Genomic DNA, 22,856 nt, shown 5'->3' with positions numbered 1-22,856 from the left:
GGATCCATACCGCATTTTACCAACTTGACAATAAGAATATCATGTGGAACCTTATCAAAAGCCTTACGGAAATCAAGGTAAAAAATGTCCACAGCATTCCCCTGATCTAGCAAGGTAGTAACTGTCTCAAAAAAAGAGATAAGGTTAGTCTGACATGACTTGCTCTTGGGAAAACCATGCTGCCTCTTAGCAATTACAGCCATCCGCTCTAGCTGCTCAATTTAATTATTTGACTGTTTAATTATTTGTTTGAAAATTTCATCCCCCTCCCACAGAGTAAAAGAATCTTAGGAAACAGAACAGGGAGTGCAGTGTGGGCATCTGGAAAACAGCTGTGAGGCTTAGAATGCATTTTGTACCGATACTCACTTGATCCTCCTCTTCCGTTGTGTGGGTAGTTCTCCCAGAATGCATTCTACAGAAGAAAACAGAGAGAGAAAAAACAGAGGCAGAAACATTAATATGGCATGATGAGAAGAACAAACTTAGAGTCCAGTGACAACTTTAAGACCAACAAAGTTTTATTCAAAGTGCCACTGGACTCTAAATTTATTCTGCTGCTTCAGACCAACATGGCTACCCACTTGATTCCATTTTGACATTCATGGCAGCCACCAAATATTTGTCCTCACTGCATGGGGATTGCCAAAAAATCAGCTTGACCCATTCCTATGCCTTGATACGTATCAAACAGCATGTGGAGTATTCAAATTCAAAAACAGAATGTCTGCACATAAATGCATAAGGGTTGTTTAAAAATGGCAGCCCTATCCAACAGGAATAGAGTTTTGCAGAAGCCATTCTAACTTATTAAACCTAGTTATCCTACAGTGAAGTCCAGGAATCCTGGCTTCTGGTCCTGTGACAACCCTCAAGAGAGCCCATGATTGATGCCGAGAGCTGGACTGACCATCCCTTTAGGAAACTGGTTCTGCATCCTTTTTACTCAGAAATTATTTGCCCATTGTAAAATGGGACTGCTTCTAATTCTCTCTGCCTAAATTCATCTGGTTAATTTCCATCTGTGAAATAGATGTTCTCATATAGCCTGTCTACTCTTTTACAGTAGGGATATAGCATCCAGCACAGTAATTTTTTACAATATTAGAGAAACCATGTAAGTAATTTAAATTTTAATATCTGTGGTTTTTAAATTTTTGTGTAGAATCTTAACATGACTGTATTTTTGAGATATTGTGACCTACCTTTGGAGAAGACCAGGATAGAAAAATTTAAATTTAGAAGTGTATATACATTTGGAAACTTCAATTCAGATGGGTAGCTGTGTTGGTCTGAAGCAGTAGAACAAAGTTTTGATCCAGTGATCCTTGCATAGAGAGAGACTGTGTATAGCACCATCCTCTGAATCTGCAAAATCACACTGTGTGAATAAGGCAACATGTGTGCTTCCCTGCTTCGTTACATATGATTAGAAACCCACAACAGCAACAACTTGTACATTCACAGTTATGCAACGGGGCTTCTTACACAGAAGGTTGCCCTGAATGTTAGCTCTTTAATCATAAAAGGGGGGGCAGCATGGTACACAGCCTGATATTTTCAGATCTCAGAAGCTAAGCAGGGTTGGTACTTGGCTAGGAGACCACCCAGGTAGACTCTGCAGAGGAAGGCAACGGAAAAACACTTCCACTTCTCATTCGCTTTGAAAGCCCCTTGCGGGATTCACCATAAGTCAGCTGCAACATGCTGGCACTTTATTAAAGTTCAGTCAAGGAGTCACCCATCAGAAAGAGAAGCTTAAAAAGCCAAGATGACGATGCCAAAGGTTCTGTAATATTTATTAAGGATGTGTCAGACTTAAAACAAGTCCTGGATTTATAACTAATCTTTCAACATTGTAATTTATCTTCTTCAGTGACTCTGAATAATTTGTTTAGACTTGTCATTCATGTAACAATGTGCATGTGAAATAATATATTTATACCTAATAATTTTCAAGGACCACAATGGTTCCAATTAGTATTCAGGGATCAAGTGGAAACCAACACCACATTAGCGTTCCTACTGTAGGCATTGGTTACCACTTGTTTTGACTCTGACACATCCTTAATAAACATTACAGAACTTTTGCCATTGTCAGCTTGGCTTTTTCAGCTTCACTTCACTAAGGTTGCCAACCTCCAGGTTGTACCGGGAGTTCTCCTACTATTTCAACTGATCCCCAGGCAACCTGGAGCTGAGTTTCCCTGGAAGAAATGGTTGATTTGCAGGGTTGTGGAATTATACTCTGATGTGAGGCCAAACTCCACCCTTCCCAGGCTCCATCCTTGAAATCTCCAGGTATTTCCCAACCCAGGCAACCCTACTTTACATATACACAATTATAATAGGTGTTCAGAAGCATGTTCCTCTACAGCCAGCCTAAACACACCAGAGAGAAGTAATCTCAATCAATGTGTGATCTAGGAAATTCCATACCTATTAATAACTTCCAAAGCAGAATCAAGGTCTTGGCATCTTTAGGACTGACTGAGCCCCAAGTAAGGGTGGGCTGTGATGGCACCCTAGATTACGGATCAGAGGAGCTTTCGACAGGAAATCCCCATCGCCTTTCCCTGGGCTCCCTCCCTATTGCAGTTTCCTAGAAAGTTCCTTCGGGCGACGCCTTCATGGCAAGCAAACCAATCCCCTTGCACAGAACCCAGGAATCTCTCATCCCACGTGACCAAGGCACGTCGCTTCCTTAGGAATCCTGACTTTATTTTCGTTACTTGCTATTTAAGCTCTGAACACCAGAGGGCAGTAACCCACGAGAAAAGAAACCCTTTGCAGCAGTACTTTATTCATTGGATGCACTACTTTGCCAGATGCTTCCTTATTTTGAAGTAGCTTGCTTGTAAGATTAATTTCAAGAAGGATGTTGTACCATGTAACAAGGGATACAACAAACTTGAATTTACAAACTGCATCAGCAAGGGCCTTAATTTCAATATGGGAAGTATTTCCAGATAAACCTTTTACTCTTGTGTCATCACAGATCTCTGTTAAAGCATCAAAAATGATATCTCAGTGATTTTACAGCATTGATCCAACTTGCCCAGCATTGATTCAATGGCTTAACAGTTATGCCTAATATGTGGCTACTTAGAATTTGCAAACACTGAGTCCATGCAAAGTAACAATTATAGATCTCTTGAAACAAACTGAAAAAAACTAATTGCTTCCAGACAATACTTAGCAACATCACTGACTGCCACATTTAAAGAGTGTACATTGCAGGGAACTTGGATTTATCTACAGGACACTTTCACCATTTTCTTTGCCTTTCATGTTACTCCCATTATCATAGCCTTGACCATGCAGATTCTCAAGTGGTAATCCCATTTGTTCAAGGTGTCCATAGAATCATAGAGTCGTAAGGGACCTCCTGGGTCCTCTAGTTCAACCCCCTGAACTATGCAGGACACTCACAACCCCATTGCTCATCCACTGTAACGAGCACCCACTTGAACCTTCACAGAATCAGCCTCTCTGTCAAATGGCTATCCAGCTTCTGTTTAAAAATCTACCGAGATGGAGAACCCACCACCTCCCAAGGTAGCCTGTTCCACTGAGAAACCGCTCTCACTGTCAGGAACTTCTTCCGGATGTTTAGACAGAATTTCTTTTGAATTAATTTCATCCCATTGGTTCTGGTCCGTCCTTCCGGGGCAAGAGATAATACCACTGCTCCATCCTGCATATGGTAGGCTTTTAAATACTTGAAGATGTCTATCAGATCCCCCCTCAGTCATCTCCTCTCCAGGCTAAACAGACCAAGCTCCCACAACCTTTCCTCATACGTCTTGGTCTCCAAACCCCTCACCATCTTTGCTGCCCTCCTCTGGACACGCTCCAGTTTGTCAACATCCCTCTTCAACTGTGGTACCCAAAAATGAACACAATACTCCAAGTGAGGCCGAACCAGAGTAGAGTAAAGCGGTACCATCATCTCCCATGATCTGGACACGATACTCCGTTTGATACAGCCTAAAATCCCATTTGCCTTTTTAGCCACTGAGTCACACTGCTGACTCATGTTCAATGTATGTACTAAGACTCCTAGATTCTTTTTGCACATGCTACTGCCAAGACAAGTCTCCCCCATCCTATATTGGTGTAAATGGTTTTTCGTATCTAAATGCAGAACTTTACATTTGTCCCTATTGAATTTCATTTTATTCATAGAATCATAGAATCATAGAGTTGGAAGGAGCCATACAGGCCATCTAGTCCAACTCCATGCTCAATGCAGGATCAGCCCTAAGCATCCTAAAGTATCCTTTGGTTACTGCCATCTCTAGATGTGCCTAAACCCTTTGACCTTTGGGAAAAAATAGATGTAAAATAGGCGCTGAGCCTTTCTGCTTTCTCTGCATCCTCCATCCGCACCCAACAGTGGGCCTATTGCCTCCTTTACTTTACGTTTGCTCCTTGCATAACTTAAAAATGAAACTATTTCGTTTAGCCCAGTTCTCGAGCCTATCAAGACCATCCTGTCTTCTGATTCTGTCTTCTGTTGCGTTTTCTACCCCTCCCAGTTTAGTATTGTCTAAATTTAATAAGTACCCCCTCTAATTCCTCATCCAAATGATTTATAAATATGTTGAACAACACAGGCCCCAGGACAGATCCTTGAGGTATTCCACTGTCACTCGTCTGTAAGAGGATGCTGAACCATTCACAAGTACCCTTTGGGTACGATTTGTCAACCAGTTATCGATCCAACTGACAGGATAAGAATCCATACTGCATTTTACCATCTTGTCAACAAGATTATCATGTGGAACCTTATCAAAAGGTGTACTGAAATCCAGATAAACCATGTCTACAGCATTCCCCTGATCCAGCAAGGTAGTCACTTTCTCGAAAAAAGAGATAAGGTTGGTCTGACATGATTTGTTCTTGCGAAATCCATGCTAAGTCTTACAAATCACAGTTTTCTGTTCCTGCTGCTCAAGGAACGACTATTTGAAGATTATACCAAAATTTTGCAAGCTACAGATGTCAAGCTGACGGGTCGATAATTATCCGGATTCTCCTTTCCCCCTTTCTTGAAGATGGGGACAACATTCACCTGCCTCCAGTCACCTGGCACCTCACCTGTTCTCCAAGAAGTGTCAAAATAATGGACAGAGGTTCAGAGTACCTGCAAGTACCCTTTGTTTCATTTATAGGAGATAGGTGTTTATGGACTGCCCCGACAGTGATCCTAGGCCACCATTCCCATCCCCCGTGTTGTGTTACGTTTTTGCCACATTGAGCCCTATTTTCCTCACAAGAGAAGATTGAGGAGAAATAAGCAATTCAGCCCTCTCTTCATCATCTGTTATAATTTCACTTTCTTCTCCTCGCAGTGGTTCTACATTATCCTATTCCTTATTTTTACTTGAAATATAACCAAAGAACCCTTTTTTGCTATGTTTAGAATTTCTTGCTAGCCTAAGCTCATATTGAGCTTTAGCTTTTCTAACACTCTCCCTACAATTATTGGTTATTTGTTTATACTCATCCTTGGTGAGTATAAACTCACCAACTAAATGACTCTTTTTTATTCCTCAGTTCATTTGACAGCTGATTATGGAGCCACCTTGCCTTCCTTAGGCTCCTTCCAACAGTTTCTTCTTTTCCATGTCTTACTCAGGAGCAATCCTTCTTGTTCAGTGTTTGGGGTGGGGGGAGAAAGTGCTAACCCAGATGTTAAAATGGGCTTTGGTGTTTCAGATGTATATACAGATGCATGGAGATCTGTTCATTGGTAGATTTAGGACTCAGTATTAAGCCCGACAGAACAACTCTATTTTGCAGACCCTGCAGAACTGTTTTAGACCCCAGGGCTCTTATCTCCTCTGGGAAAGTATTCTACCAGGCTAGTGCCAGGGCTGAGAAAGCCCTGGCTCTGGTTGAGGCCCATTCTATTTATCTGAGGCCAGGGATCTTTAGCAGATTTTGTGTGCTGGAACGTAAGCTCATTTGAAGGACATAGGAGAGGAGGCAAGTGTCACAAAATCATGGAGTTGGAAGGGACCTCCTGGGTCATCTAGTTTAACCCCATGCACAATGCAGGACACTCACAACTATCTGCCCACCCTTAGTAACCCTAATTCCATACCCAAGTGATTTATTTATTGTTTATTATTATATTTATATACCGCCTTCCCAGAGGCTCAGGGCAGTTATTTGTTTATACTCATCCTTGGTAATAAGGCCTTCCTTCCATTTCCTAAATGACTCTTTTTTTATTCCTCAATTTATGTCCCCCTAAAAAAAACAGAACCCCTGGTCAGTCTTGGCCTAGAGGAAATAAGTATCCCAACCCCAAACTGGCTATCAGTATTTCCCTGGGCTTGCAAGAAAGGGCCACAAGGGCCAGGCATTGACACAACCTTTCCTGGCCATCTATCACAATCTGCCTATGTTAACAGAATCAGCATCTCTGTCAGATGGCTATCTAGTCTCTGCTTAAAATCTTCCAAAGAAGGAGAACTCACCACCTCCCAAGGAAGCCTGTTCCACTGAGGAACTGCTCTGTCATGGAGCGGAATGTCTGAGTCCAGTGGCACCTTTAAGACCTCAAGATTCATTCTGGGTATAAGCTTTCATGTGCGTGCTCACCCTTCTTCAGATACAGATCTGGGAGAATCAGGTTCCAATGGTATGGAAGCTTCTGGGGTGACCATGGCCAGGTCACGCACCCTCAACCTGACCTACCTCACAAAGGTTGTTGAAAGGATAAAAGAGGAGAGTAATGTAAGCTGCTTTAGGTTCCCATTGGGGAGAAAGACAAAATAAATTAATAAATAAAACACAATTGGGGAGACGACTGAAGATGGCGCCATGCTAGCCCGTTACGTAATGAGCTCCTGAGCCAAGCAGAGGGCCAGGAGCAGAAGCACCTGGCAGACCTGAGTAGGATGCGCAAATCTCGCTCGTTTTAATTATGAGGGCTTCTCATGGCAAGGAGGCAGGCTTTGAGAAGAGGAGTTATTTTTATTACACTTTGTGTGGTTTAAAATTTGGAACTGTAAGCCACCTTGAGCCACAAGGGAAGGGGAGGGATAAAATGTTTTATAAATATCAAGAAAAGCGAAAGAATCTGGTGCTTTCTGTGAGGCAGAAGCTTGAACCAATCCCTATTTTGAACAGGGTGGTGTGTGGACATATATTTCTCTAACTGGGATTAAATAGCTGTTACAATATGTAAGGAACAAGCCCTGACCTGGATATGCCAGGCAAGCCTGATCCTGTCAGATCTCAGAAGCTAAGCAGGGCTAACCATGGTTCATATATGGATAGGAGATTTCTAAGAATTTGGGTGGAGTTCCTCCAAGGAACGATAGGGGTCATGATGATGCAGATGCAGGAAATGGCCAAACCACCAGGCAACCCTCCAATCTCCTGGCAAGCAGGATTGGGACGCATCTTTTATCAAATGTCTGACTTGTTTGGATGTTATGTAACATGCAAATACAATTTGCGTACAGCATACATATTAAATTCACCCAATTATGCATGCTGATGAAAGCAAATTCCTGAATGGTACCCCGCCCAGTATCACAGCAAGGATGAGACAGGAAATAGGTATTTAGGATATATCAATAACATACCCTGGTAAGATACTACTCAACATTGCCACAACCATGGTTTAGAAAATCACTGATGCAGTCTTAAGAAGAGTTACACCATTTTGAGGTTAGGACCTTAGAAGGGCATGACTCTGTGCTTAAGACTGTGCTGGACTTCATACATTGATGCCACATACCTGGGTACATCACAGGTACATGTAATGCACATACACCTTCTGCACTGAACTGATTCTTACATGAATTCATATATGTGAACACATGTGTGTGAGTGTATAAAATACCATCAAGTCACAGCTGACTTATGGCGACCCCAGCAAGGGGCTTCCCAAGCAAGTGAGAGACAGACATGGCTTCTTTGGCAGAGCCTTTCTTGAAGGCCTCCCTTCCATGTACTGACCTTCCTTAGCTTCTGAGAGCTGATGACATCGGATTATAGCTATACCATGCTGTCATCTGTCAGGTATGAACAGACACACACTTATTCCATCTGTACATGGGAGCACACATCATGATTAGGTACAACATAACATCTGCATGGCTTTTCCATAGAGTTGTAAACTGTAGGGTTCTCTTTAGGGGAAAACTGGGTTCCAGATTATATGGAGAGAGCTCTATGTACATACCATTGGATGTGTATAGGCTACAGGCCCTTCAAATTAAGATATTTAGTCCTCCCACTGTGTGCTGTCTCACCACGGCTGTGCTCTCTGAATGGGCAACAGACACCCCCCCCCCAAGGGTGCATCTCAGAATCACTCTTTGAGAACTGTGGGTGAATATGACAGCTAACTGCTTGCGTAGGATATTAAAATGTTACATTAATTAGTGGCTTCCTTGGTTTTATACCACAGACTGACTCCTCCCCCCTTTCAGGCTGCTAGTATTTTGAACCTCACCATGTAAAGAGCCAGTTTGGTGTAGTGGTTAGGAGTGCGGACTTCTAATCTGGCATGCCGGGTTCGATTCTGCACTCCCCCACATGCAACCAGCTGGGTGACCTTGGGCTCGCCACGGCACTGATAAAACTGTTCTGATCGAGCAGTGATATCAGGGCTCTCTCAGCCTCACCCACCCCACAGGGTGTCTGTTGTGGGGAGAGGAATGGGAAGGCGACTGTAAGCCGCTTTGAGCCTCCTTCGGGTAGAGAAAAGCGGCATATAAGAACCAACTCTTCTTCTTCTTCTTCTAAAGATATGGAGGCATAAACTTTAAAAAAAGGCAGTGCAATAGGAAAAAAGAACAAAACTGCATTACCTAGAAATAATCATTATTGCTTTAACTGCAAGGATAATGCAGGAATAGAGTGTTCTGAGGGTGTAAGGCTACATCTGTCCTGCTGGCCTCGATAGCCCAATTTTGTCAGGTCTTGGAAGCTAAGCAGGGGTGGCCCTGGCTAGTATTTGGATGGGGGACCACCAAGGGAACCCAGGATCATTACTCAGAGGCAGGCAATGGCAAACCACCTCTGAACATCTCTTGCTTTGAATGCCTATGAGGTTGCCGTAAGTCAGCTGTGACTTGATACAAAACACATAGCCTTTTTTGGGTTTGCCAATGCCAGTCTTAGCAAATGATAAAAGGGTGCTCTTTGCCCTCTTCTCTGCCTTGGGCAACACAAGAGGATTTGTTTTTGTCTTTTGCTGAGGTAGGAATTAATTTTGTATCTGTCCATGTGCATGCTTTTACACAGGTCCAGATTTTCAGTGTACTCCTAGGCACTGTATTCAGTGGAGCTTACTCCCAAGTAAGCATGCATAGGATTGCAATATTTGACCCCTAGCAGCCCAGAAAGACCTTTTATGGTCTTTTATGAGCCATATTGCAGCAATCTATGGTCCTGGCATCATAGACCATTCATAAAACTCAATATCCCCCCCCCCCGAACTAGGTATCCTTACAGAACAGCTGCTCTGGGAAAGAGAAAGGGGAGGAAAAGGGAGGGTGGGAGCAGCAGCAGGGTAAGGACAGATGTCTGCACACCTGGCCTCAACTGTTCTTGCATGCTTGCTGATGCTCTTGCCATAACAAAGGTATTTTTTCACATACACACATACCATATAGATGCAAACCCTGATCTTTGTTAGAGAGTGACGGAAGATAAGGAACAAGAAGGGGACTTTCAGCTAAAGTGATAGAAATCACTGGAGAGGAAAGCAGGTGTACCGGGGGATGAGATGAAGTACTAGGCCTGAAGATTCATACTGGTTACTTTTCATGGAGAAATGTTATTTTAATTCTCCACATTCCATTATGTCGGATGTATTGTCACCCACTGGGAAAGGGCAACCCAATGACATGAACTCCAATCAACAGAAAACATGTGTTGAAAATGTTAAAAGAGTTATGCCAACAGATCCCTGCGCAAAGCCTCTTCAGTTTGACCTCTTTGTTCCAGAAAACTGGAGCACAAACAGACCCTGACCCAGCTGAAGCCACTAGCCACTCTCACCCAGCCATTTCAGGGTGCTGCTAGTTCTGTTCCCCGCCTTCCCAGACGTCCAGATGCAGCCTTGCATGACACTCTCCTACTAGGCTAGGAATCTACCTGCTCTCAAGTTCCTAGACTTGTCTTGCCATGGGGAATTCTATTGAGGCAACAGCTTTGAATCAGCGATGTCATGTGCCTTCTCAGATATGCCTGGAATTCTGCCTCCCCTTGACACACCAGGATTCCACAGATCCACAGGCTTGCCAAAGAGATACTTAATCAGGTGTGCACTGCAGGCCTCACAACAGAGTATATTTTCCCTACAGGTGATGTTCCCTGCTCTGACTTTCAGTCTGATTTCAGGGGCAAGTTTCCTTTTGAGAATATTATTCCCAAGTGTTCAGGGAACCTGATTTGGATCAGGATTGATGCACAGGGAAAATGGGCTTCAGCACACCGCCCACAATATTTTCCTGATCTGAAATGGTCATGGATGCTACTATTTACCCTGCTGAGGAAATCCCACACATGATCCATCAGTAAGTGTACGGCTTCCAACAGCACAGAAACCACCCTGGGGGGTGCTTAGGGAAAGGGCTTAAGCCCCTTCTCCCCACATGCTGTAGCCTTCATCCAAATCTGAATTGATTCCCCCAGCAGGGAACTCACAGCTGATCTCTGACTGAAACAGCTCAGGACAGACCAAATGAGGACATGTGGGAAATACACGCAGGATCTTTTTCCAGACAGCATATGACAATGATAAAATTGATGATAAAATTGTGTCCTACTATAGTGATCATATACTTACAATCAAGTTAGGAAAACAACAACTAGAAGAAGCTCTGGAAAAGGCTGCAGGGTAATAGAGGCTGTAAGAAGAAATGGAGCCAGATGTGGACAAGGAGGAGCAGAGATCCGCACTTTCCCATTCATACTTTCCCCAAGCCCACTTTGCATATGATCGTTCCAGAAATACCACACTAAAGTAGGTTTGGGGGACTGTGTGACAGTATTATGTGAAGAACCATAGAAGGTAATCAGGGCTCACTTGTAGCAGGGAATCAAGGCTGTTTGCAGTCTGGGGAGGCTGCCTCTGTCTCTCTATCTGTCTCCCTTGCAGCAGGAGCCATAGCAAGTAATCAGGGGTCATTTGTGGTTTGGCAGGGCTCTCTGTGTCTCTTTCTCAGGTGTCTGAGAGCAAAGTGGCTAGCATCCAGGAAAGTAGGGCGGGAGCTGTAGGGGCAGGGCCAATCAGGGTGTGGCCAGATTTGGCACTATTCCAACTCGGACACCCTGGACTTATTCTACCCCCTAGGCTGTTTCACAAATATTAAGAGGAACAATGGATAATTATATGTGTGTATGTGTGTGTTTATCTGTGTGCACACGCATGTATATGTGCGCGCCATTAGTGGCTCTTAAAATTTTGAAAGAGCCATTGTGGGAAGACCGGTGTCCGGGCCCTATCTGGACCCTGTCTGGCCCAAATCCGGACACCGCTTCCAGATTGGGGCACGGGCAGCAAAGCTAGGCATTCCTGGATTGGGCCAGCCCATGGAGCACCCACCCCCAGAAGCCAGCTGTGAGGTGCACATGCAGTCTCGCAGCTAGACACTCTCTGCCTGCCAAGGAGGGCCCTGTTGTTCCCATTGGCTGCAGAGGAAAGGACACGCAGTAATGGGTCTAAACTACAAGTTCAACGATATAGGCTAGATATCAGGGGGAAATTTCACAGTCAGAGTAGTTCAGCAGTGGAATAGGCTGCCTTAGGAGGTGGTGAGCTCCCCCTCACTGGCAGTCTTCAAGCAAAGGTTGGATACACACTTTTCTTGGATGCTTTAGGATGCTTAGGGCTGATCCTGCGTTGAGCAGGGGGTTGGACTAGATGGCCTGTATGGCCCCTTCCAACTCTATGATTCTGTGATTCTATGACATCACCCAAGCCATCATGAACACACAGGTAGTGCCGCCACCATAGAGGGGGCTGCCCCCACCGTTAGGCCCGTTGCATTCCTGGGTGCAACAGGCTTTCTGGATAGTGTATACATGTAACGTGTCTGTAGTGACTGATTCAGACTTGAGCTGGTTAGAGAAGGGCGGGATCTAAGAATAAAATTATCATTATTTTACATTTAAAATGTATTTTATTTATATACAGCCCTCCTAGGTGCTCATCATCATTATCATATCAAATGGGAGAAGGGAATCAATGAAAATTGTCCTTTCACCTGTCCATGAAAATCCTCCAGGGGATCCAGCCCAGAAAGCTGACTCATATGGACCATTGGTCTGATTCAGCATGGCTATTCTTACATTCATGCCTCAAGGGAAGTTGGTCAAAAGGTCCTCTGTTTACAGAAAGCATCACAATGTTTGCGTGCACTCACATGCCACTGCAAGATTCATCCACAAGAATGTTATTATCCTAGACTAGGGGTTCCTAAAGTGTATGGTGCCCCCCCCCCCCGGGCAGTAGAAGGATCCAGGGGGGCAGTGAGGAATTTTGGGGCAGTACGGGGGCAGCAGTCTGACTCTTCCTGCTGCAGCTGCATTTTTCTATCAAGAGATGTTCCAAGGTGGCTTCCCATTGCTTGCCTCTGGGTAGTAGCTCCCCTGGACTTCCTTGGTAGTTTCCCATTCCAGTACTGACCAGGCCAACTCTGCTTAGCTTCCTGAAGAAAACCACACCTTCAGAAGGTGGACTGGATGGGATCACATTCCTTCTGAGATCCTTTTTCTCCTCAGACTCTGTTCTTCCCAGGCTCCAACCCAGATCTCCAGGAATTTCTTAACCCAGGATTACCCCAAAAGTCTCCATCTCTGGGAGGCTGGAAAAGTCTCCTCATGCCTCTCTTCCTCTCCCTCTCTCTCTCCCCCCATCTGTCTTTCTCACCAATGAGGACCCAAAGTGGCTTTTAAAAATTTGTTTTACGAAGATATATTTTTCCTAGACCCTTAGCCTTGACCCAGAAACTACAGCTGGTCCAAAACACAGTGGCCAGGATCCTCACAGCAACACTGTGGAGGTCCCACATCTGGCCCATTTTCCACCAACTGCAGTGGTTGCCAGTTGAATTCCAGATCAGACTAAAGGATCTGGTAATTACCTTCAAGGCCATTCGCAGTCAGGGCCCAGTGTACCTGAGGGATCGCCTTCCTGCCTATGCCCCCAAAAGAGCCCTGCGCTCCACCGCCACCAACCGGCTAATGGTTCCTGGCCCTAAAGAAGTCCACCTGGTCTCGACCAGGGCCAGAGCATTCTCTGTCCTGGCCCCCACCTGGTGGAATGAACTCCCAGAGGAGATCAGGGCCCTGATGGAGCTTAAACAGTTCCACAGGGCCTGCAAAAAGGAGCTCTTCCGCCAGGCATTTGGTTGAGACCAGGCACAACCAACAGCGAATGAAGGGCCCCTGCTCCCCCTCCCCAGAACTCCACCAGAGTGCTCTGGACCTGTTGTGCCATTGTACTGTTGCATTGTTGTACTGTTATACTATATGTTTATGTTATAAAGTTATACTGTTATGTCATACTGTTACCCGGTTATACCAGTTAATAATATGTTATTATATGTATGGTTTCATGTATCGTTTCAGTTATATGTAAACCGCTCTGAGCCTTCGGGGAGGGCGGTATAAAAATACGAATAAACAAATAAATAAATAAATATTGTTATACTGTTATATTATATTGTTATACTGTCACAACCACTGTTATTAATATTATTGTATGATTATTAATGAAGATTGTTTCATGTATGGTTCATAAGTTCAATGTAAACCACCCTGAGCCTCTGGGGAGAGTGGTATATAAATATAATAATTTAAAAAAAATTATGGCCACTGCACAACAACCAAAAAGGAAAATTTGTATACTCAATTCCATGTAAACCATCCTGAGCCTTCAGGGAGGGTGGTATATAAATATGAATGAATGAATGAATGAATGAATGAATGAATGAATGAATGAATATAGGCAATATAATATTAGTATGTGTGTATTCGTGAGGGGGGGAGGCGAACCAGGGATGTCACCTGCGAGCCAAAGGTTTGGGAACCACTGCCCTGGACCAAATATTTCCCTTTAGCTCTGAGGATACTGGACAGTTGCACAGAAGTGCAAAAAGAGCTAAATTTAAAGGTGTTGTTTTGCTACTGCTGGCTCTGGAAAAGACTATAATAACAGGATGTTTGGAAATTACCCCCCCCCCCAAAGCACTAGGGACCACCAGAAATTCCAGGTTAAGAATCCCATGACAATAGATCCCACAACCCTCCAAAGCCAAGGCCCGCTCTGCTCCCCATACTCAGCTGTTTCGAAGTCGTCCTCAAAGACTTCATGGGCCTCTTCATAGTTGCAGACTTCCTCTAGGCATTCGCGTTCCAGGTTATCTGGGACAATGAACTCAAAATCCCATTGATTGTAAAGGAGTTTGCGGCTCAGGAATTTGTGAGCAGCAGATCCATCCAGGAACACTAAAGAAAGAAAGTGTTTATTTAATTTATATTTGCATTTGTATGCCACTCTTCTCTGAGGGCTTAGGGCAGCTCACAACATTACAATTACAGCAAACAATAACACAATAAAATAGACATATATAATCATGGTCTATATGCTTTGGCCTCTACGTCTCTCAGCAGGGAATCCCCAATTACCAGGTCCCGTTCTTTTGTACCCTTGTGAACAGACCTAGAACTTTAATTTGTGGGGGCTTGTGAAGAGTTTCTTGGGCTTTGTGGGGCCTGTGGGGGAGAAGTTCTAGAACTCTTATCTGTGGGGGCCTTTCCTGGTCTTCGTGGGGAATTGCTCATGCTCCTGTGTTCCTGAATCAACATCTTCTGGCAGATCCTTAAAATGATTGCTGAGCATCAATGGGGCAGAGCTTCTCCTTATAAAGGTTGAGAGAGCTTGGTATGTTTAGCCTGGCGAGAAGACGACTGAGAGGAGATTGGGGGGCATTCCGCATGAGTTTAATGTAGCAGAAGGCTTTCATATTGTAAACACTACTAATTTGCAGTTCCGCAAGATGTCGCACACAATCTGCAACACTCCTGCAACAGTTCCGTGAAAAGCGATTCGTTGTAGCACTTCTAGGGAAATCGGGAAAAGTGGATTCACCCTCCAAAAAGCGCTACACTCTTGCGAACAATCTGCAACACTAGCGAAAAAGACCTGTGCATTCTCATTGTTGCGGTTCCAACAAAGTCCCTCCCCCTGGCTCTCTCCTCCGAACTTCCGGCGAAGCGATCGCCATTTTTTTCCCTCGGAGCGAGCGGGGAAAGCAACGAACCAGTGAGGCTTGATTCACCCAGCGAGGCTTCTCCGGCTACAGTCCCTCCACAGAAGTGCTTTAAAGCTCCCCAAGTCCCCAAGCACAACACAGCCCCGTTTGCAAGTTCCCTTTATTTTCGGCCGAAAATCACGCCCATGCGGGGGGGGGGGGTTCACTCGGGGGAACGTGGTAACGATGAATCGCCAGCTCACACGCCAGCTAGATTGGTCTCTCCATTGCAACAAATCAACGCATATTAATTTCAACATGTGTTTTTTTTTAAACCTTGCTTAAAGGGAAAGTGGCTTTTCCGGAGCATGATAACATTGGCTGTTCATTTGATTGATGACCAGGGGCGGGACCAAGCACAGAAAAAATCTCTTCCTTTCTAGCGATTCCTGCGAGACTGGAAACCTGTGGGGAACTGGATTCCACTACAAATGCGGGTATGTATAACGCCGAGATTCCACTATTTAAAATAGCGTTTCCGCTTTGTGGAACAAATTGGCAACATTGGTCCTTGTGCAGAGCCTTTTATAGCACAAAGGCCCAGTCATCAGAGGGTGGAGCTAGCAATCAGCTCCTGAGCCAGCTCATGAGATACCACTTCCTCCTTCTCCCAGCTGCCAGCTCCAAGTGTTATGACTCTTTCACTATTGTTCAATTTATCATGTATCTGTACTGTTTTTTATTCCAGTTCCACAATAAATAAATCTGACTCAGTACAATGCAGCTTCATGTGTTCATCCAAGAAAGAAAGAAAGAAAGAAAGAAAGAAAGAAAGAAAGAAAGAAAGAAAGAAAGAAAGAAAGAAAGAAAGAAAGAAAGAAAGAAAGAAAGACCAGTTGGCATCTGAAGTCAATCCCCAAATTGCCCAGATCAGCCAAAGAAGATTGGCAGAGCTTGCCCATCCACTGGGCAATCGCTCTTGGGTATCAGCCTCCCTCATAGCTAGGGGGTCACCATGCAGGATCTTGCATCATTTGGGGGCATCATGGTGGCAGGTGGATGGGGCACTGCACTGACAGTCCAGGGGGCAGCTGCACTGCATCACTCAGAGTAGGGTCACCAGGGAGGGCCTGGAGATCTCCCTGAATTACAAAGGATCTCCAGACTAAAAAGATCAATTGCCCTCAAGAAAATGGCAGCTTCAGAAGGGTGGACTCTAAGGAATTACACAGTCCAAGGTCCCTCCCATCTCTGGATCTCACCCTCCTCAGGCTGCATCCCCCCAGTATCTAGGGATTTTCAAATCTGGAGTTAGCAACCACTACCCACCCAAAGTCCAGTGGCACCATAGGGAGCTACAGCCCTGGCTCCAGTGAAGAGGCAGGGGAGTGGGAGCAGTTATATGATGAGGGCACCAAAACCACTTGGGCTGACCCTGAGCACTGAAAGCAGGGTCTTCCATAGGTTATAGTTCCTGGATTTTGAGAACAATTTCTCATTTGCGATGCTTCCTAGTTACCTTTCTTCTGCTGGTCCTTAGACTGCCTTTGAAGGGAGCCAGCGAAACTGAGGGTTAGAGCTTGGAACAGCAAGAGAAGCCCTGGAGGGTACCACATAGCAGGCCCTGAAAATAGAAAAAATAGCTGACAAAGAACATAATTAAAAGGTGAATGCAGAAGGAGAAGAAGAGCTGGGTTTTTGTACCCCACTTTTTCTTACCCAAAGGAATCTCTCAAAGTGGCTTACAGTCGCCTTCCCTTTCTCACCCTCACCTCCCTCACAATGTGACTGTTGTGAGGAGAGGAAGAGAAAGGGGTAAGCTGCTTGAGAACTCCTTCAGCTAGTAAAAAGTGGGAAGCTACTTCTCCTCCCATAAAGCACACTTTCCCATCTGCCTGCATGCACTTTTAAAGAGAATTTGACAGAACTTAACATTTAGTAAATGTGAGTACATGGATAATTGAGACTTTTCTTGACAGTGGATCGGGGAAGAGGCCAAAAATGTATTTGATCTGAAATCACCTGCAATTGTCCATCTGGAATAGATGCCACAATTTAGTACAATTGCAATTATTTCTTCACATGGAAACAAAATCCCTGGATTTTATAGTAAACAGGCTTAAAAAACAAGCCAATTCCATAAGACTTGGCATTGTTTTTTACCATATTCAACCAGATATAATTTATGAAAGTGATCAGGATTTCTATTATTATTATTATTATTATTATTATTATTATTATTATTATTATTATTATTATTATTTAGATTTATTGGCTGCCCCCTCCCTAATATAGGTGTTGGGTGGCTAACATCAATATACAAAGTAAGTATAAAACATTCAGAAACAGTAATTTAAAATTTTTAATACTAAAAACTCTCCTGAATGCTCCGATTCTGCCCACTTTGGTAAGAGTAATTTTGGGATCAATTTTATAACCAGATTTCAGATGGTGGTGGTGGGGCTTTCTGATGCCATATTGTGCTTATGTGTTGCCTCAACCATATGCCTGGCGGAAGATGCCGTCTTGCAGACCCTGTGGAACTTTGTCAGCTCCAATAGGGCCTGGATACTGGCTGGCAGCTAATTCCACCAGGTTAGAGCCAGTTCTGAAAAGGCCCTGGCTCTGGTTGAGGACAATCACAGTTCTTTGGAGTCAGGGACTACTAGGAGTCTTCAGGGCACAAGATCTTTGAGGGACATATTCGGAGAGGCGATCCGTTAGGTACACAGGTCCCGGACCGCTTAAGTCAGAGGTTAAAACCAATACCTTAAACCTTACCTGGAATTCAACTGGTAATCAGCCTGTTGAATATGTGCTCTCCCCAGGGTCCTCATAAGGACCTGAGTGGCTGCATCTTGTACCAAATGTGGTTTACAGATCAAAGTCAAGAGTAGGCTAGTGCATTGTGAGTTATAGCCTGGAGGTAACCATCACATGGATCACTGTGGCTTCAGGGGCCAGATAGGGTGCTAGTACTTTCACCTGGCAGAGATGGAAAAACGCCTGCGAAGCTACCTTTGTGATCTACATCTCCTTGGTAAGGGAAGAAGAAGAGCTGGTTTTTATATCCCACTTTTCACTGACCGAAGGAGTCTGAAAGCGGCTGACAATCGCCTTCCCTTTCTCTCCCCATAACAGACACCCTGTGAGATAGGTGAGGCTGAGAGAGCTCTGGCAGGACTGCTCATTCAGAACAGCACTATCAGGGCTGTGACAAGCCCATGCTCACCCAGCTGGCTGCATGTGGAGGAGCGGGGACTCAGACCTGGCTCACCAGATTAGAAGCTGCCACTCTTAACCACTACACCACACTGGCATTGAAGATCACTCCCAGGTTCCCAACAGTGTGTACTGCTTCCATCTGCCTGCTGTCCAGGCAGGGGAGGTGCACTTCCTCATTTGGTTCTTTCTTCCCCAGCCAGAAGACCTCCATCTTCAAGGGTTTTAGCTTCAGGCAATTTTGTTGCAGTCACAGCTCCCAGGCAAGGATTTGGGTTGAGTGCTCAGCCAGCCGCTCATCAACAGATAGAGATGGGTGTCATCTGTATGCTGGTGACACCATAGCCTATATCCCTGAACAAGCAGAGCTGGAGGGTGCATGAAGATTGATGAGAGAATCATAGTATTGACGAGAGAATCATACCCTGCGGTACTATTCACTGCAGTTGACAGTGGCACGGCTGCTCTTCCCTCTTTCCCTGACATTGGCCAATGCAAAGCTGGCCCCCATATCTCTGCATTGGAAAGATGGTAAGCCAGAAACTCATGTTCTAATAAGTCTAATAATACGAGCAGCACTGACCCATCTCAGTCTAGCTACCTTTGGAGATCATCTGTCAGAGACACCAATGCTCTCTCCAAACCATGATCGAGTTGGAAATTGGACTGGAATGGCTCCAGAACCGAAGCTTAATCTAGATACGCTTTGAATTGGGCTGCTGCTGCTTGCTCAGCCACCTTCCTCAGAAACACTAGAAGTGAGACAGGTTCGTAGTTGGCAGGGTCTGGTTTCTTCAACAGGGGCCAAACCACTGGCTCCTTTAGCTTCTCCAGTAATGTCCTTGAAGACAGAGACAGATTTATTAGGTCCTGAAGGGGCTGTTGAATCCTCTTGTCACCTGTTTTTAATAGACATGAGGGGCAGGGGTCTAGGGGGCAGGATGTGATGTTTAGGGTACTGCCCTTATTTGTTGTTGTTGTTAGTTGCAAAGTTGTGTCCAGCCCATCGCAACCCCCTGGACAATGATCCTCCAGGCTTCCTGTCCTCTACCATTCCCGGAGTCCATTTAAGTTTGCACCTACTGCTTCAGTGACTCCATCCAGCCACCTCATTCTCTGTCGTCCCCTTATTATTTTGTCCTCGATCGCTCCCAGCATTAGGCTCTTCTCCAGGGAGTCCTCCCTTCTCATGAGGTGGCCAAAGTATTTGAGTTTCATCTTCAGGATCTGGCCTTCTAGGGACCAGTTTGTTTGCCTTGCAATCCAAGTGATTCGCAAGAGTCTTCTCCAGCTCCAGAGTTCAAAAGCCACAATTCATTGACGTTTGGCCTTCCTTATGGTCCAACTTTCACAGCCATACATAATCCAGGGTAATCTGTCGATGAACCTTGATCCACCACCCACACAGAAAGCATAGCAAGTTCAGCTGTCTACATCCCTATGGGAGTCAACCACCTCCTGGAGATTTTTCATTAGTCATCTTATTTACACACAGATGAAGTAGCTGGAGATCACAGTCAAGATTCCAGGATTCTGTGGAAGGAGGTCAAAGCAAGGCAATCTAATTCCTGGATTTGCTGAAAAGAAAGCTGAGTATAGTGCAGTCAAGCAGAAGTCTGAAAACTAGAAGTCTGGGGCACAATGGTGGAGGCAGAGTGCGTATAGAACAAACAGTTTTGATCTTACCTTCTCATGGGGCTAAGATTCAAAACTCGAAACTAGAACTTTGAGCCCTTTATAAAGAACTGAATTCCTGTAAGAGGTCAAGAAACAAACCCATAATAGCATTGTCTTGAAGTAGCCATTGTTAGAGGCTAGCTATTTCTTTCAGCGCTCCATAGCCAAGATATTCTTCAACTGTTTCCAGAATACCAGTTAGCCAGTGATCATTACCATGCTGAACAAGTTAATAATTAACAGCCAAATCATGTGCACCTTTTCTCTGAAGTAGGCCCATTGTTTCAACAGAGCTCACTAGGGTTAGTCATGAATGCAGGAGGGTCTCTCCGAGAATCCTGGGCAATGGAGCAGATGATGATGTAGCATGCTTCTCAGACTGTGTACTGTGTCACTAGTGACCCTTAAAAATTGCCTAATTGCCTGTGTGGGCAGACCTGACTGGAAATGACTTCTGAAGACTTTAAAATTGTAGCCTTACACTACAATCTTAAATGGAGTCACACCCTTGTGAACTCATCGACTTCACTAGCCTTCAAAGGGGTGTAATTCAGTTTAGGATTACACTGTAATGTTTGTAACATAGTCAAAATAAACAAGCAGTTTTTCCATCTTTACCCAGATTAGCCCTATCAGTTCACTTTACACCAAATCTAGAAACAGCAAAAATTTTCTACAAGGCTAACAGTATAAAAATAAGGGAGCATTTTTGGTAAGATCACAATAATAACAAATGAGCATTTGCAGGTCGTGTCAAAAGCCCTCGCATTATCTTGTAATCCTTACGACAACTCTACAAGGCCAGTCAGTATTATCATCTTTACACTGTGGCCTAAGGACACGGACTGAATTAATTTAAGAAGCAAGAATTCAGCCTGAGGGTTTCAGCCTCGTAGGGAGCAATCCTAAGCAATTCAACTCCCATTTTGTTCCTTGGTGGTGGTGAAAAGTGCCGTCAAGTCACAGCTGACTTATGGTGAAAAAGTTTTCAAGGCAAAAGGCATTGGGAGGATGGGAGTGGGTTGTTTTTTTTGCCTCTGCCTGGCTCTGCGCCATGATCCTGGTATTCCTTGAAATACTGGCCAGGACCAACACTCCTCAGTTTCTGAGATCTGATGAGATAAGGCTAGCCTGGACTATTCAGGTCTGGTGGCACTTACCACCAGGAAATTTTCCTTAGGATTCCAGCCCTGGCCACTACACAGCTCTGCTGGCTCATTTCTTTTATATTTGTTCTACTTCTTTTCAATGCTCAAGACCATGCCATAGTACAGTATTGTATATATAACAAGACAAAACAGCTAAAACAGCACAGCATATAACACAATATTGCAGACAAAATAAGATCATCCCTCTGGTTTCTGTTCCCACAAGTACTAACATGGATTAGAATAACCAATCCAGAGTATGTTCTCAGGATCACCTGAACATGGACAAGTTTGCTCCCATCCTTTACACAAGCAGGTTTGGGGCAGGATAAGTAGGTCCAGTGCACTAAATGAATCCACACTGAGTCTTCTTAATTGTATTGTGGAATTGATGCTGAATGCAATACTAACCACTATTTTACTTCTAGTTCCTGATACAGAGCTACACTCCCATAGACTAGAACAGAGCCTCAAAAAAATCTAAGGAATTTATGGGGTCATAAACTTTCCTGAGCATGAGTTCACTTTATCACTATCATAGATCACATATGCAGAAATAAATTTTGATACTGCTTGCTTTAGGATGCTTAAGGCTGATCCTGCGTAGAGCAGGGGGTTGGACTAGATGGCCTGTATGGTCCCTTCCAACTCTATGATTCTATGATTCTAAGAAATAAATATAATCTTACTGTCATTCTCTTTTCTGTTTTGGTCCCTCAGCATCAGAAAGCCAAAACCAAACTCCCAGACAATGGGTAGGATTCAGCTTGTTTCTTCACTCTCAATCTCAACCAATTCCAAAATCAGCTCAGCTCCACATGGCTTTTGCCCATGCTGGTCCCCAGCATAGCCTTTTCATCTGGATAAAGGGGACTCCATCTTCCCTTCTCACTAGCATAAAATCTGGTTGGATCCAACTTAATTAGAGGAGGGGTTACTTCTTGGAAAACAAAATGTTAAAAGGAAACTCAGTTTAGCTTGGAAGCTGCCTGTGTGTGGAGCTGCCAACTCACCTGTGCAGAAATTGTAGTGTAAAACAGGTTCGCTGGATAGAAGCACTGGGCTGTTTCCAATAGCCCTGGCTTCTCCCTTTAGAAGGCCAGGTGTCAGCTGCTAGAAAATAATCCACATGTTGAAGGTTGAAAAAGAAAAAAATTATGTATCCTCAGTCCTTGGTGTTCCTGGGAGAGTTCTGGAAGGAAAGCAAACACCTGCCAGGTTGAAAGCAGGAGCAGCCAAGTTCCAGTTAAAGGTAGGAGAGGCAGGTGAAGCAAAGAGAAATGTGGAGGAGGAGTCTGTCTGTCAGTGGGCAGGTACACTTTGGTTTTCAAATGTCCAGATGGCTTCTTTACACACACATGACAGACTGAGAGAGCTGGCACTAGAACCATTCTCGGTCTCCTGCATAACTCCCCAGCTCCCAGGGCTTTGAAAAACAGGTTATTCAACTCCTGCTCAGAGAAAAATCATTCAGAGGAGCCCCTATCTCCTCCAGATTCTCTAGTTTCTGCTGCCAGTTTAGTTGAGGTGATCACATATGTAAAAATTCCAGAGCCTCAAGAAAAATCTAAGG

General features: G+C 44.4%; 1 protein-coding gene across 3 annotated transcripts in view; it reads right to left on the bottom strand.

Moving 5' to 3' along the window:
- Positions 1-22,695, bottom strand: part of PRRG2 (proline rich and Gla domain 2) — a 42,594-nt gene extending 19,899 nt beyond the window's left edge. Inside the window, exons 1-4 of one of the 3 annotated variants that reach the window (XM_077315911.1) lie at positions 22,297-22,695; positions 16,756-16,860; positions 14,327-14,490; positions 370-415 (exon numbers count right to left, since the gene is read on the bottom strand). In XM_077315911.1, the coding sequence (XP_077172026.1) occupies positions 370-415; positions 14,327-14,490; positions 16,756-16,852 (307 nt within the window). In that variant the 5' untranslated portion in view covers positions 16,853-16,860; positions 22,297-22,695. Of the gene's footprint in view, positions 1-369; positions 416-14,326; positions 14,491-16,755; positions 16,861-20,144; positions 20,301-21,972; positions 22,022-22,296 lie in introns of those variants that run through there. The other 2 variants (XM_077315910.1, XM_077315912.1) reach the window with 2 other exon arrangements.
- Positions 22,696-22,856: the final 161 nt, after the last annotated feature.

Source organism: Paroedura picta, chromosome 16, assembly GCF_049243985.1.
Source record: "Paroedura picta isolate Pp20150507F chromosome 16, Ppicta_v3.0, whole genome shotgun sequence".
Taxonomy (NCBI): Eukaryota; Metazoa; Chordata; class Lepidosauria; order Squamata; family Gekkonidae; genus Paroedura; species Paroedura picta.
This window is presented reverse-complemented; position numbering and strand designations above follow the sequence as displayed.